The sequence below is a fragment of the Ambystoma mexicanum genome, chromosome 1q (genome assembly GCF_040938575.1).
Source record: "Ambystoma mexicanum isolate Mex_15411 chromosome 1q, UKY_AmexF1_1, whole genome shotgun sequence".
In the NCBI taxonomy this organism is placed as follows: domain Eukaryota; kingdom Metazoa; phylum Chordata; class Amphibia; order Caudata; family Ambystomatidae; genus Ambystoma; species Ambystoma mexicanum.
The window spans coordinates 567,773,908-567,788,182 of NC_090922.1; the positions used below are offsets into that span (position 1 = coordinate 567,773,908).

At 49.3% G+C, this 14,275-nt stretch overlaps 1 protein-coding gene across 3 annotated transcripts in view; it reads right to left on the minus strand.

Annotated features, from left to right (window-relative positions):
• Window positions 1-339: 339 nt before the first annotated feature.
• Window positions 340-14,275, minus strand: part of ALDH9A1 (aldehyde dehydrogenase 9 family member A1) — a 919,974-nt gene continuing 906,038 nt past the window's right edge. For all 3 annotated transcript variants that reach the window (XM_069641045.1, XM_069641043.1, XM_069641044.1), the window contains exon 12: window positions 340-576. In XM_069641045.1, the coding sequence (XP_069497146.1) occupies window positions 482-576 (95 nt within the window). In that variant the 3' untranslated portion in view covers window positions 340-481. The remainder of the gene's footprint in view (window positions 577-14,275) is intronic.

The window sequence follows — 14,275 nt, forward strand, 5'->3', positions numbered from 1 at the left end:
AGCAGAAATCCAGTTCATGATTGGACCAGGACTCAGATGTCCCACACATTAGAAGGTTCAGCAGACACATTGATAGATGAACAGAAATGGTTAGAAATACTACAGCCAGTGAGGGTTTAAGGAGGGACTTGCTGAATGGCATGTTTACCAAGCAGTTCTGGAATTCAAAATATCCTGGGGTCTGAGTCAAGGATGCCTGATGGGGGTGCCAGAGCCCAAACAATGAAATGGCCACTTCAGAGCCAGGTCCCTTCTTGGACTTTTGGGATGTTCAAATCCCCCACTGCAGAGTGCATAACCAACCCATCTACATTAATAGAAAGATGCATACAAAACATGCAGAGTTTGCAAAATAGTTTATGTATAAAGAATGTTCATATTTAATATGGGTCATTTGTCAGCAAGGTAACAGAGGGATGCATGTTCTTTTCTATGTTGCAGTCTTCTTTTCTTCAAGCACTTGAAAATAGGAACCAGCTGTTTAGAACGCAGACTCTACGTCGCCCATCTCCACACACACAGTCTTCAACTGGGAGTAATACTCAATGGCGACTTGTCCATTCTCTCTTCCAAAACCTGTAAAAAACCATAAACAGAGTGCATGAGCCACAGGAGACCCATATAAGGCAATATCAGTATACAAGAACACTGCTGAGAAACTTGGCCTTTTTGAATAACTTAAAAAAGGAAACTAATGCCAGTGTCTTGGCGAGGGGCACTGCTCACTGCATTGATGGAGTCGTTCAACACTCTTCACTATCTTCGCTTGCACTGCCCATAAAGCGGAGTGCCAGAGTGTCTTGGCAAGGTCAGCGAAGAAATTATAAATTACTCACCATAGTGACTCCTCTTTCCTCCATACTGCATGGGCGTCCCTTCCAAGGGACGGGAGACAGAACCTTTATCACCAGAAAAAACCTTGCCCTTTAAATTTAGAGGCACAGCCCTGGGAGCATGCGCTGCCCTGACTCTGCCCTCCAGCGCCACACCTCAGTCCCCTTGGACGCGTCGACAATAGATTAAAATTGTCTAATTACACCAGTTTATTAGGGGGGGGGTGGTGAGACGAATGGCGGAAAGGGGACTAAGGACTTATTCACTACAGGGAGTAACTTCCAATTACTCTTACGTCCCGTTCCCCTTTCCTCCAAGAACTGCCTGTACGAAAGCCGCGTCTGATCTAGAACCAGCATCCAAACAGTAGTGCTTGCAGAAAGCTGCAGGGGTGGCCCATGTGGCCGTCCTGCTTACGACTTGCCAGGGGACATGCCGCTGGAAGGCGATAGCCGTTGCCTTGGCTCTGACCGCATGGGCGTGCATGTTGGCCGGCAGTGGTTTATGCTGTCCCTCATAGACTTTGATGGCCGAGACCATCCAACAGGCTATGGAGGCCTTGGAGGCCTGATACCCCATTCTTGATCCGCCAAAGGTGCTGAAAAGTGCATCTGACTTGTGGAAGCCCTTAGTCCTGTCCAAGTATAATTTCAGGGCACGCCTGACATCCAGGCAGTGCAAAATTCTCTGTGCCTCGTTTTTGGGCTCAGCAAAAAACGTAGGCAGAACTATTTCTTCATCTAGATGGAATGCGGAAGGCACCTTAGGTAGAAATGCTGCGTGTCCCCATAGGGCTACTATATCTCTGTGAAACGAAGTTTAGGGCTCTGAGGCGAGTAGCGCCTGGATTATCCTGAGAACCAAGGTGAGGCCGACTAGCAAGGCCGTCTTAATGGTGATCAGCATAATGTCCGGGGACACCATTGGCTCAAATGGTTTGTGCGCCAGGGCACCCAACACTATATCGAGGTCCCACACTGGGTGTGGTGTTACGCTCACCTGTTCTCCACAGGGGCGCCGAACGGAACTGGACGGTCTGATGATGGATGGCTCCTCGTGCCCCCTCTAATTCCTTCTTCCGTCACTGAAACAGGTTTGCCTAAAATGTTAAATGAAATGTTACCCAACCGTAAGGAGGAGGGCCAACTCCCGCCTCCCGTGGCCTTCTTGTGCACCCCTCTGCTATGTCTCACCTTAGCGCTATGAATGACACTCTCCATCCTGCGACTGTATGCAGGGGTGCGTAGTAGTTCTATGATCCAGTTACTTCACTGATTCTGCAGAGTTCCTGACAACTATGACTCAATGGGGTAAGTCTTTATACAATGGTATGAATTGCTTAGAGTTCAAGTTGCCAAAAGTTCACTTCTGTACCTCTTTCTTACAGGTTTTCCCCTGGGTGCGAAAAGATGAAGCGGAGTTCTTCCCAAGAACATTGAGCTGGATTCCAAGGTAAGCTTCACTCCAGCGTTATGCGATAAAGTCTTTACATGCGGTATTGTTCTATTGCGCAACTAACTGCTGTTCTTTTGTATCCTGCAGGTGCTGTGTCTCCGGGACGGAGATCGCGTGCTGTTTTGCCTTGCGGAACCGCTAGGAAATGCAGCCTTCAGGTGAGTGGTAGCACTGCGTAAGAGTTAAATGTTCAATGAGGCCTTTCCCCAATGCGCAGCTAAACTGATGTCTTCTTTGTGTTCAATAGGTGCGGCAGCTGCGGAGCGGCGATCAAGTGATGGTGCTTCGATGGATCGCTGGATGAGCAGCCCTCTGGTGAGTATTAGCGTTGTGCAGGATAGCAATGTAGTTTACGTGGTCTGCACGGCTAACCTGATGTCTTTTCCTTTTCAGCTCAGCAGAAACGAAAACTTCAGAGCGATCGAGATGGAGCGTCAGGTAAGAGCCTTGTTCCGTTTTCTCCTCTCTCTTTCTTCCTTCCTTTGCAGGTAGCTCGTGAAGAACTGGACGGGCGTGGCTGAAGACTGGCCTGAAGTAACAGACACAGTGAGCGTTACGCTGCAGGAGTGCAGAATAACGCGAAGCGTGTTCTGTTCTGAGGGGGTGGTTTATATAGCTTTCAAGAAGTAGTTCCCAGGTAAAGTAGTCCCTTCAGCCTGCCTCAGACTGGTCTGCACGTGGTTCTACTCCTTTGAAACCTGCCTTACTTGTGATGGCAGCATGAGCCTGGCGCCAACAGCACCAGGACCGAGTCCAGGAAGCCCTTAGGGAATCCCTGGGGGTCTTAAAGGTCCCCAGACGTGCCAGTACCCTGGGCAAGTTGGTCTGTTCCTGATGTCTGGGGGCAAGTACCGTGACATGTGGCCTCTTGATGGGCGGGTAGAGTCTTGCGAGACCTGTCGGATGCTTCTTGACAATGGGGTTGGAAGAGAAGACCTCTTCCTCAGAGTTCCTGTAGGCCCCAATGGCTGCCAAGTAAGTGCGGCTAGTGTCCATCTGCACGCCCGAGTGAGCGAGGTGCGCCGAGAAGGAAAGCACATCTCCAAAGTACTTGCAAGGGGGTTGATATCCTTAGAGTCTGCCCAGTGGCAGAACCTTGTCCACTGTCTCTTATACTGGACCCTGGTAGCTTTGCTTCTAGCGCCCTGCATGATCTCTAGATTAGCCTGAGACAGGCGGAGGTGTCCTAGCGTGACCTGCTCAGGAACCACGCTGTGAGGGCCAGTTTCTGTGGTGCTGGATGAATGACCATGCCCCCCTGCTGTGCCAGAAGATGTGCTGGGCCCGTCGGAAGGCGAATGGGAGGTCTCTCCAAGAGGCTCAGCAGTTCTGAGCCATGGCCTGGCTGGCCACCATGGAGCTATCAGAATGACGCTGAGTTGGTGAGACTCCTTGATCTTGCATATCACCCTGTGTATCAGCAGTGTGGACGGAAAGACGTATGCTGCCATGCTGTTAAACTGAATCAGAAATGCGTCCCCCAGGGAGCTGGGGCCATGCCCCTGCCAGGAGGCGAACTGTTGGCACTTCCTGTTATGTCAGGAAGCAAAGAGGTTCACCTGGGGGTGTCCCCATCTGCTGAAGATCTCCTGAAGTACAAGGTTGTTTAGCTGCCACTCGTAATTGTCCGCTCCCAGTCTGCTGAGCCTGTCCGCATCCAGGTTCGACTCCCCCGGAAGGTGGACGGCCGTGAGGTAGAGGTTGTTCTCCAGGGCCCATTCCCACATGCTGACTGCCAGTCTGCACAGTGGAGGGGACCTTGTACCTCCCTGCTTGTTGACATAGAACATGTTGGTCGAGCTCTGTCTGAATGAGGATGACCTTGCCCATGATAACCGGAAGGAAGGCTGCAAGTGCTAGCCAGATAGCCGCGAAGTGCAGCTGTATTCTCCTCATCCCGAGTCTCGTGTGGGGGACGGCCAATAGGACCACTGCCATGGGACCCAGTAGGTGTTGGTACCACCAGGCTGATGTCACTTTTCTGCTGATGAAGCGTGCAGTGGCCCTCTTGATGTCTGTGATCTCGAAGTAAGAACTCTGAGCCTATGTCTCAGATGAGCCCCAAGAAAGTCAGTCTGCATAGGCTGCAGCTGCGACTTCTTGAGATTGAGCGAAAAACCCAGATAGTGCAGTGTGTTCATGAGGGCATGAGAGGTGCAGTGCACCGCTTCCGGAGATGAAACCCTGATGAGCGAGTCGTCGAGGTACGGTTAGATGTGGCCCTGAGGAGGGCTGCCACTGCATTCATCAGTCTGGTAAAGACCCTGGGAGCCGAGTTGAGCCCTAATGGAAGAACCTTGTATTGGAAATGGTAGCCCATGATCCTGAATCGCAGAAAAGAATTATGAGGCTGCCAAATCGGGACGTGCAAGTAAGCGTCCTTCAGATCCAGGGAGCACATACAGTCTCCCCTGCACAATGTCTCCGCTATTAAAGCTGGCGTAACCATCTTGAATTTTGGTAGAGGTAGGGAGAGATTGAGGGTGGAAAGGTCCAGCACAACTCTCAGGCTCGCCTGGTTCTTTTTCTGAGTAGCAGCCTAGGCCTTGCTGCCTCCAAGATCTTCTCCTTGCCTAGCAGCGCCGCGGAGGAGGCTGAGGACGACCTAGGCTTGGAGTGTAGTGATGCTGCAGTGATCACTGAAGAGTGCGACTGAGGGTGGGCCGATAGCAGGAGTGTATCCCCCTCCATTTGCCTGTACTTGGCGTCCAGGCGTCGATTGACCGGCTGGACTGAGTGGGGCCTGTGCCAGCCCTTTTTGGCCAATGCTACTACATCCTTCTGCATCGAGATCCCTGTCCTTGCTGCGGGACGTAGTACGAGGACTTCAGCGAGGACCCCCTCTGATGTTTGCTCGACCTCGGGTTGAGGAAAGGCCAAGTACTTTGCCAGCCCCGCAAGACCTTCATGGAAGGCTTTGGCTGATGACTGTGTTGGGGTCCTTCTCATCTGTGTACACCTCAGGGTCCGGATGGTCCGGCACCAGTAGGGGGGTGCTGGGAGCAGAGGGCTGGGGCGTGGAGACCGAAGCCGGAGGCTGGTACAGAACCACCTGCACAATCGGCTGAGGGGCCGGAGTGGGCGACGGAGGCTGAACGAGGGCCAGGGGCGCCTGTATTGGGACCTGCAGTGCCGGAGCCATTGGCGGGGGCACGTCCCTAATGGCGTCCCGGAGGCAGACCCCCATCCAAGGAGATTTCATAAGCTTGAGGAACCTTTCGAAGAATCTGTCCTCACAGGCTGGAGGGGTGGTAGGTGATATGGATGGGGTAGCGGGCAGCTGCTGGTTCTGGTTGACGCCAGTCACACCTTGACACTCGTTCCTCCACCTGCTCCCTTCCTTGGTGCGGTATCGGGCAGGTGTCTAATGTCTGGCACGGCTGCCATCTTGTGTAGCTGCCTTCCACATGCCTGCGTCGTGTTGCTTGGCTCACTGGGCCCAGCCCACTCGAGTGTGGATCATGAGGCCTACCTTGTTCCTCAGGTAGGAACCTGGAAGGCGTTCTGCCCTCTGCGGATTTGCCTGTAGAACTGTGTATAGTGGCCCCCTCGGACAGGTTGCCGGTACTAGGGCATGGCCCCTCGGGTGAAGACCCGGTCAAAGAACCTTCCAGTCCCTCAGCACTCCCACCGGGAGGATCGTGCCGGCCGGTAGCTGATTTAGCCTTGGTACCTGTGCTGGTATGAGAACCTGAGCAGTTCCTCCGGCGCGGGCGAGTCCCTGGAAAGGAGTCTCTCTTGCAGGGTGCACTGGAAAAGAGTGGCCCTACCTTGGGCCTGGATCAATGATTGATAAAGTCCGTCAGGTCCTCTGGAGGTAATCTCTGCAAGAGCTCCCTCCACCTGGCTAGTCTGTTCTTCGCAGACCTCGATGAAAGCACGTGGTACAAGCTTGCCAGCCGTGGTCTGGGACAAGGCAACGTAGGCAGAGGGAGTGGGTGTCTGACGTTGGAAAGAACCCGTCGCAGGATGCACACCTGCTGAACCCTGTAGAAGTCTACATGCGCCGGGGAGGAGTGTGGCGCCTGAGGACAGAGTACCGGAATGATAAAAAAGACAAAGACAGACGAGAAGAAGTATCCGCGCGTGGTATTACATGGCCAAAGCCAAACCCAGGAGCGCTGGGAATTCGCCCCGTTACGTCGACATGGAAAAGGGGACTGAGGTGTGGCGCCAGAGGGCAGAGTCAGGGCAGCGCATGCTCCCAGGGCGGGCCTCGAAAATTAATGGTGGAAGAAGGTTTTTTCTGGTGAAAAAGGTTCCGTCTCCTGTCAAAAAGGATGCCCATGCAGTATGGAGGAAAGGGGACGGGACGCAAGAGTATGGTGCTTACTGCATTGGAAAGGTGCATTGAAGGAGTCTTTCTACACTCTTGACTATCTTTGCTGGCACCACCCACATAATCCTTTGACTAAGCCGAGCACAGCAGGGAGTGTCTTGGCGAGGTCAGCAAAGAAGGCTGCTTACTGAATTGGAAAGGTGTATCGAAGGAGTCGTTCTACACTCTTAACTATCTTTGCTTGCACCGTCCATATAATCCTTGGGGTAAGCGGAGCGCCTGAGTGTCTTGGTGCCCGGATTACACAACGCACAGCAGTGTTATACCGTGGAAAGGCAGTAAGCGCCACTAAAACGCACACAGCGACTATCATTGCTACTACACATCGTGATTTCAGCGGGCAAACTGTAGTACAAGTAATCTGATACATCTTCTAATCTCTGAACTCTGGATACCATGCCGAAACGTTGCACCCCCAATGCTGCAGGGGCAGCCAAACGAGCAGCGCTGGGTAAGCACTCACCGAGGCATCATTTTTTGCCGCCATTGGGTCAGGGGCCCGTTGAAATTGAAATGCTGATTCATGAAGAGGTGGAGGTTGAGGCAGGCAGTACCTGCGAACCGTTTGTCTCCCCTCCCCTCTCGCATATTGGCAACGCAGTGGTGAAGGCACTGGGCTCTGTCTGTGCCCAAGCTAGTCCACACCAACACAACATCACTGCAGGGATGCCCACAAAGAATTGTGAACCTAGTTGCCATTGGGACATCCGGCAAAACAAGCATAATGGATAAAACTTCCACCAAAAGGACTGATTACTTCCCCCATGGAGGCCCCGGTGGGGAAGTGGGGGCAATTGACCTCTGAGGACTTTGAAAAAGAACTCCTTGCCACGATCCCCTGCTTGCGCTCCAAGGATCGCCCTGGGGGGGCTAGGCCCTGGGGGTAAGCAATCCCATGGGGCTCAACATTGCACCCCCAATCAAATGTCAATTCAAGCAGCCCAGCCAAGTACCAACTCCAGGATCATAATGGCAAAGCGCATGCAGGTGTATTTCAGCCGTAGACCCATCAAAATAGTACACAGTCAAAGTTCAACAAGGACCTAACTACCATCTTGCAATACTTCCTGGTAAAATGAAGCAGTGTTACTCTGTCCTCCAAAAAGACTTTTGTAGTCGCCACATGCGCAAATATGAAGGCTTTTCCTTTGTACTGTCCTTAATGCTACTGGCTGCAGAACCGATGTCTGCATTCTGAGTTGAAGCAACTCTCGTCTCTTCTGCTGTGACCCAAGGCACTTGTTGGGGGGGGGGGGGGGGGGGGAAATAGGTGGGTGGAAGAAAATCCTCCTATCACCATGTTTGACAGGTTTCAAGATGGCTGCAGCATCATGCACAAAGTTCCTCTTACCAGGGCCTCAAACATCACCGCAATCAAACCACTCCATCAGGGCCCCAAAATGATAGGAGTGCTTCACACTCCATTTCTTTTTTTAGGGAGTAAAAATGTAAGTCCCTTTCCCAATGGGAGTATTTTATAAGCAAGTAAAAATGTTTTAACAGTAAAAAACAAATGTTTTGTAATAAATATTTCTTTGCACCTGGTAATTGATCCACATTACAAGATACATGTTTACCTCTTCACATCCGGCAGTAATAGTAGTTTCTTCCTGTGGCACTATTGGTACTACTGGTTTAAACTGTACAACGTATTTTCATCGCCAGTAATTTAAACACCAGGAATTTAAACGTGTACATAATTACGAAAATAAACGAAATTTTGAAGGGGGGGGGGGGTGGAGGGGTCGGCAAAGGGCAGATGTGTTGGGGGTAGGGAATATGTACAAATAGGTGGGGGAAGGGAAGTTTGGAGGGGTAAAATAAAATTCTATGAACATTTTCGTAATTTTGTACACATTTAAATGCCAGGCTTCTAAATTCCCAGGGATGAAAGAACATAGTACCGGTTTAAACATACCGACGGAGCTGTGCGCACGAAAGCAGGTGCGGGGGGACATGCTCCTCTGTGTTGATTTTCTATTTTTATTGAGAGTATTTTTACTCACCATTTTTTGGGGGAGGAGGTGTATTTGCATATTTAGAAGCGTCTGATACACCCCATATCTGTATGGATTGTTGACAGGATTTTAGCAAGTCCACTTGTGCAAGCCTTCCGAACTTTTGAGACCCAAATCTTTACTGAATATATGCTGGATAAATGACACTAGATCACGGTTAAATATTTCGGTGGAATCCTCAGGTTTTTTGCCTGGTCTTGTTTTCTAGGTGCATGACACTCCTCCAATGGTTGCAGCTGCGTGATTTTGAAATCTAAATTACAGAAGGTATCCAGAGCCTCAGAAGTACCCTGCTAAGCAAACTGCAAGGCTTTTATTTTAGCCTCTCAATTTGTCCTACTTTTCAGTAGTCAAAATCCTGAAGGTAAATTAACTCCAATCTGGGCTGAATGGATGCCAGCCTAGTGTTCATGGCGCCCAATTTTGTAGTGGAATTCATCTACGAGTCCACGATTCTAGGCGCCCCGTCAAACGCCTTGATGTACACGCTCTTGCAAAGGGTATTTTTATGATGCTTGCTGTCATTTTCCGAAAATATCAGTTTGTCTCAGTTACTTTTCTTAGATACGTTTTCAAGGTTTAAAATCAAGCTGGCCTTATTCTCGTATGCCTTGAGCAGAGTGGGGTGCCTTGTAGCCAGTCACAATCCAGTATCTCAGGATGTTGGACACTAGTAACATTGCTCGTCCAGACTGTGCCACCCACAAGGAACCCTGCCTCTGGCAATCAAAAGCCTCCACTCAAGAGCGTAATGTCGGATCTCTGTAGAGGGGGAAGGCACAACGGCAGAGGAAAGAGCCCAGAGCACAGATCGTGGGCAGAGACAGTTTGCCAAAGCCAGAAATCAGCCAGGGACACTGCACAGGTGCTGAGCGACATCTCTGAATATCTGGAACTCAGGCTAAAAGCCAGATAAGAGATCCCGAGCAAAACCTTTGCAGCCACAAGAAACATGCCCCCGAAATCTTTTTATTTTGCTACAACTAGCAATAAACTAGCCCAACTTGGCTTAATTGACATGCCTTAATACAACCAAGAACACAATGTTCCCAACAGTGTCAAACAATTTGCGGGGAGAACAAACTGCACCGGATTAGATCAGTTTAATTAGAGAAATGTGAGGACAACACAGACTATTGCCAATTTGAATTTAATTCAAAACGAATAGGCTTTGTTTTCACCAAAAGTCGATTTATACAACTAGTGTCAAATATTGAAGCCCAACTGAAAGAAAATCAGATTAAGGATTTGTAAAGGAATTTAATAAACAAATGCAATTTTACTTCTGATGAAATTAACATCCTCAAAGGTTGAAATCACTGGAAAATATCCACGTTTCTAAGCAGCGCATATTTGAGGAGGGAAATTAAAGAGTTTAAGATTAACTAGGATGTATTTGTTTAGGACTACAATTCCCATGATCTTTTTGCCACTGGCTAGGGAGAACAGGAGTTGAAGTTGAACATCAGGGGCGGTGGGGGGCACATAGGAAACCATGTGTGTAAGCAGGATGCACATTTCTGAGCTGATCGTTTTGTAATTTTGAACAGTATCATACACAGCAATGCTTATAGAGGCCAATGACACCCAACCGGTCATCTGTTTGGAAGAGATCTGGGTATGCCGGGTGGCTAACAGTGCAGGGGAACGTCTGAGTAGCAGTACTATCTTTCTCATGGAAAGTATTACAAACATTGTTTTTGCTTCATTTTGTTTTTAGCATATTTATTCCACTTTCCAGTAAAACAATGACAGGGTAGTGGTCGCTCTTAACCATATTTATTTTGTGGGCGCAGGACTGGTCCAAAATGGCTAAATAAGTTATGCTCTGCCTTTACTGTCTATTCTTATTGGTCTTACTCCTGGTCTGTATCAGAATGGGCCATAGGGGATACATTACTCACCGTAATCGTATTTCTGATGCTTGTATCTGCTTAGATTCACATGCTAATACTATCCCTAGTGTGACGTCCACTGTACCCATGATCCCTCACGCGTCTAGGGCCCTCAGATTGTATTTTTTCTGACATGAGGTAGCATGAGGAGTAGCGCGAGTACAGATAATCCAAGCAGATAGATAAGACTACAAGCATCGATGCGCCTTCTCTCAGAGGGGAGGAAGGGTGGGTCGCATGTGAATCTAAGCAGATACAAGCATCAAAAATACGATTATGGTGAGTAATGTATCGCTTCTGAGGCTTGTGGAATCTGCTTAGATCACATGCTGTGCATAGATTATCGAGCAGTGTTAGAAGAAGGTGGGATGTGAGAAGGGTCATGAGCAAATTAATGTCTTAGAACCGCTTGTCCCACTTGAGTATCTGTCTTGGAATGGGTGTCAATGCAGTAGTGCTGAGTAAAAGTGTGAATAGAGCTCCAAGTAGCTGCTTTGCAAATGGTGTCAAGGGGCACATTTGCAATGAAATCCAGAGTGGCCCCAGTGCCTCTTATAGAGTGGGCTCTTGGCGTGAAAGGCAGGGTTGTTAGGGTGAATTCTCTCTTTAGGCTGAATTTCCTAACCTAGTGAGTCCCCCAGCAGCTTTGCTGGATTTCTGGAGTTTTTTTCCTCCTGCCAAGAGTGAGACTCTTTCTCCCACTCTTGGACATGATTTATGGTGTTCCTTTGACTGCTTATGTGTTTTATGGGCTATGGGGTCCTTTACTCCATGGGGTCTCATGTATTTTTCCTATGTGTGTTACACAGCACCCTCCGTGTAGTAACACAGGAGTGTCAGTGACACCCCACCATAGACTCCATACCCTGGGACTGACTACTGTCTCCCAGGGCATGTAAAGTCACCATTGGCTTTACTAGTCCCAAATGATTAACAGAAACCAGTACAAACCATCATATTGTGGACGTACTGGTCGGGGCAATTCGATTGCCCCGGGGTCTGTTAGTCGAGGGGGCACGTCTCTGTCCCCCCTGATCGAGTTTTGGCTGGTGGCAGTGGAAACTACTTTTTATATTCGACCGCTAATATTTTCCTATGGGATTTTCCCATTGTTCGAGGCTACCAACTTTAATTATTTAATTCTCATAGCCTCGAACATACCGCCGGTTTATTTAATTAATATTAATTCTCTGGTTGGTATTTTTTGCCAAGACTCGATTCTAAAATGGCGTTTGTGTTCTCTTCTGTGACTCCAACCCAAGCCGAGCCCTTTGTTCTACTTTTTGGCGGGCTTCTCCACAGAAGCCTCCAAAAGTGGTGCCACTCTGTCTGGGTACCACAGGGGGTGAGGGAGGGGGTTTAGGCACACTGGACCGAGTTACCTTGGTAACTCAGGTTTCACTCTTGTGTGATTGGCCCAAGTGGTGAGCCGGCCGGCTCACCACTTAGCATGTTTGAGTGACAGCTAGGCTGAGTGAATAGGGGTTTTCTGCATAAAAGCAGGGCTTTGGGGACTGGAACTTCAGAAGTCGCCACAGGACCTGAGAATCCAACGAGGGAGAAGCTGAGCCGACCTACCACGACGACACCACCGGTGGAGCCCTGCAGAACCGACTCACCACTTCCCGACGACAGATCTCCCGGCTGGAGAGGCTTCTTCCCCCGACTGGTGGTCACAACCAGTTTTCCTTTCTTTCTTCGCACCCCAGCCCGGTTTGTGGTCGAACTGCCCGTGCCAAGCACCCCGGCGGCCGGATAGCCACTCGCCACTGAACCGCGAATCAACAGACCACTCCTTGTACCTGAGAAACTCTGCGGCTGGTTTCTTCCCTGGCAGTGCAACGGGCCCCTGTCTTCCTCCACGACGAGATCCTCTCTTCCCCCGGACGAAGCGCCGACTTGCACCCGCTGCCAGGAACAACTGCCCCCGCTGGAGCGTTCTCACCACTTTAAGGTACCGTGTCCGCCAGGCCTCCCTTTCTAAAGATTGCTACTAGGTAATAACATCTTAACCTTCTGGACTGGGCTGGCCGCCTTGACCATCTAACTGGTCCCTTTCTTTGGTCCAACTCCTTTTTGAACCCTTTCAAGACTTTTGTGCACTGCAACCGTGTTACCTTGGACACATTTCGTTTCGATCCTCTTAAAGCGGATCCAGCCTACTGACTCTGAATTCACGGTTTTACTTTGCCTTCCTCTTGTTATGTTCTCGTAAAAGCATTGGGATCGGTTTCAACTTGTTCTCTGCTTTTCTCTCCCTTTTTAAAACGAACTATTAAGAGTGCCATCTGCGTTAAGCGCTCACCGCTGTCTGAAAATAAGTGGGGCTTTACTTACGACTTGTCTAATATTCTTTTAAGAGAGTGTATATCTTTTAGTGACCGTGTTTTTGAATTGCTTACTATTAGTGCCTGTGTGTTTTTCTAGATGTGGTTTTAAATAATTATATCTCTTTTACACCAAGCTCTGGTCAGTGTTTACTTGTTCTATTGTGTGCTCTTGACCTATTGTGAATACTCTGTATACTGCCTAACTCTTCTTGAGGGAAGTCCGACTGCTCAGCCACAGCTACCAAGTGAATATAATGTGCTACCAAGTGGGTTTACTGCCAAACACCTGTAGTCCTAAATCTTTTGCAGTGGTCCCAGAGGGAACTGCACAGGTTTCTGCCTAACAAGGGTTTTTTCAGAAAGAGAGTAACAGCTGGATATAGTTAACAATCCACTTAGAGATGGCACCTTTAGAGACGCGATCTCCCTCTCTGCCTGTAGCTACGGAGACAAACAGCTGATCTGTTTTTCTTAGCGGTCTGATTTTGTTTACATAGTAGAGGACCGCCCTACACACATCTAGGGTGTGTAGTTTCACCTCAGCTGAGCTTTGTGGGTCTTGGAAGAAAGCCGGAAGCTCGATGGACTGGTTCACGTGGAATTTCGAAATAAACTTAGGTGAGAACCTAGGGTGTGTACGTAAAACCAGTTTGTCTTTATGAACTGTAAAGAATGGATCCTGCACTGACAGACCCTGAATTTCACTGACCTTTCTTATAGATGTTATTGCTACTAAGAAGGCCGTCTTGTAAGTCAGGTGTTTGAGAATGCTTTTATGCATGGGCTCGAATGGGGGGCCCATGAGTTTAGATAGCACCACGTTCAGGTCGCATCCTGGTGGTGGGTTCGAAATAGGAGGGTGAAGTCTCTTTACCCCTTCCATGAAGTCTTTAACCACTGGTATTTTCCACCACGATATCTTGTTATGGGATGTGGTGTATGCTGACAGAGCTGCCAGGTGTACCTTCAGCGAGTTAAAAACCAGTCCTGCATCCAGCAGATGGAGCATGTATGTGACAATTGTGGAAGGAGTGCAATCAACCGAGTTGATTTTTTTATTCTGGCACCAGATAACGAATCTTTTCCATTTGTCAAAGTAGCAGTGCCTCGTGTTTCGCTTCCTAGATCCTTTTAGGATGTCCATACATCTCTGTGGTAATTTGAGATGTCCAAACTCTATGACCTCAGGAGCCATGCTGCCAGGTTCAATGAGTTGGGTTGAGGATGCACCTTGAGACCTTGGTGCTGGGACAGTAGGTTGTACCAGCCCGGGAGTTTGATGGGTTCGCACAACGCTAGTCTGCGTAAGTGTGGGAACCACGGTTGTATCGCCCACATGGGAGCAACTAGGATGAGCGTCATCGATTCTCTGTTCATCTTGTTGACCACCTTCCTGATGAGGTG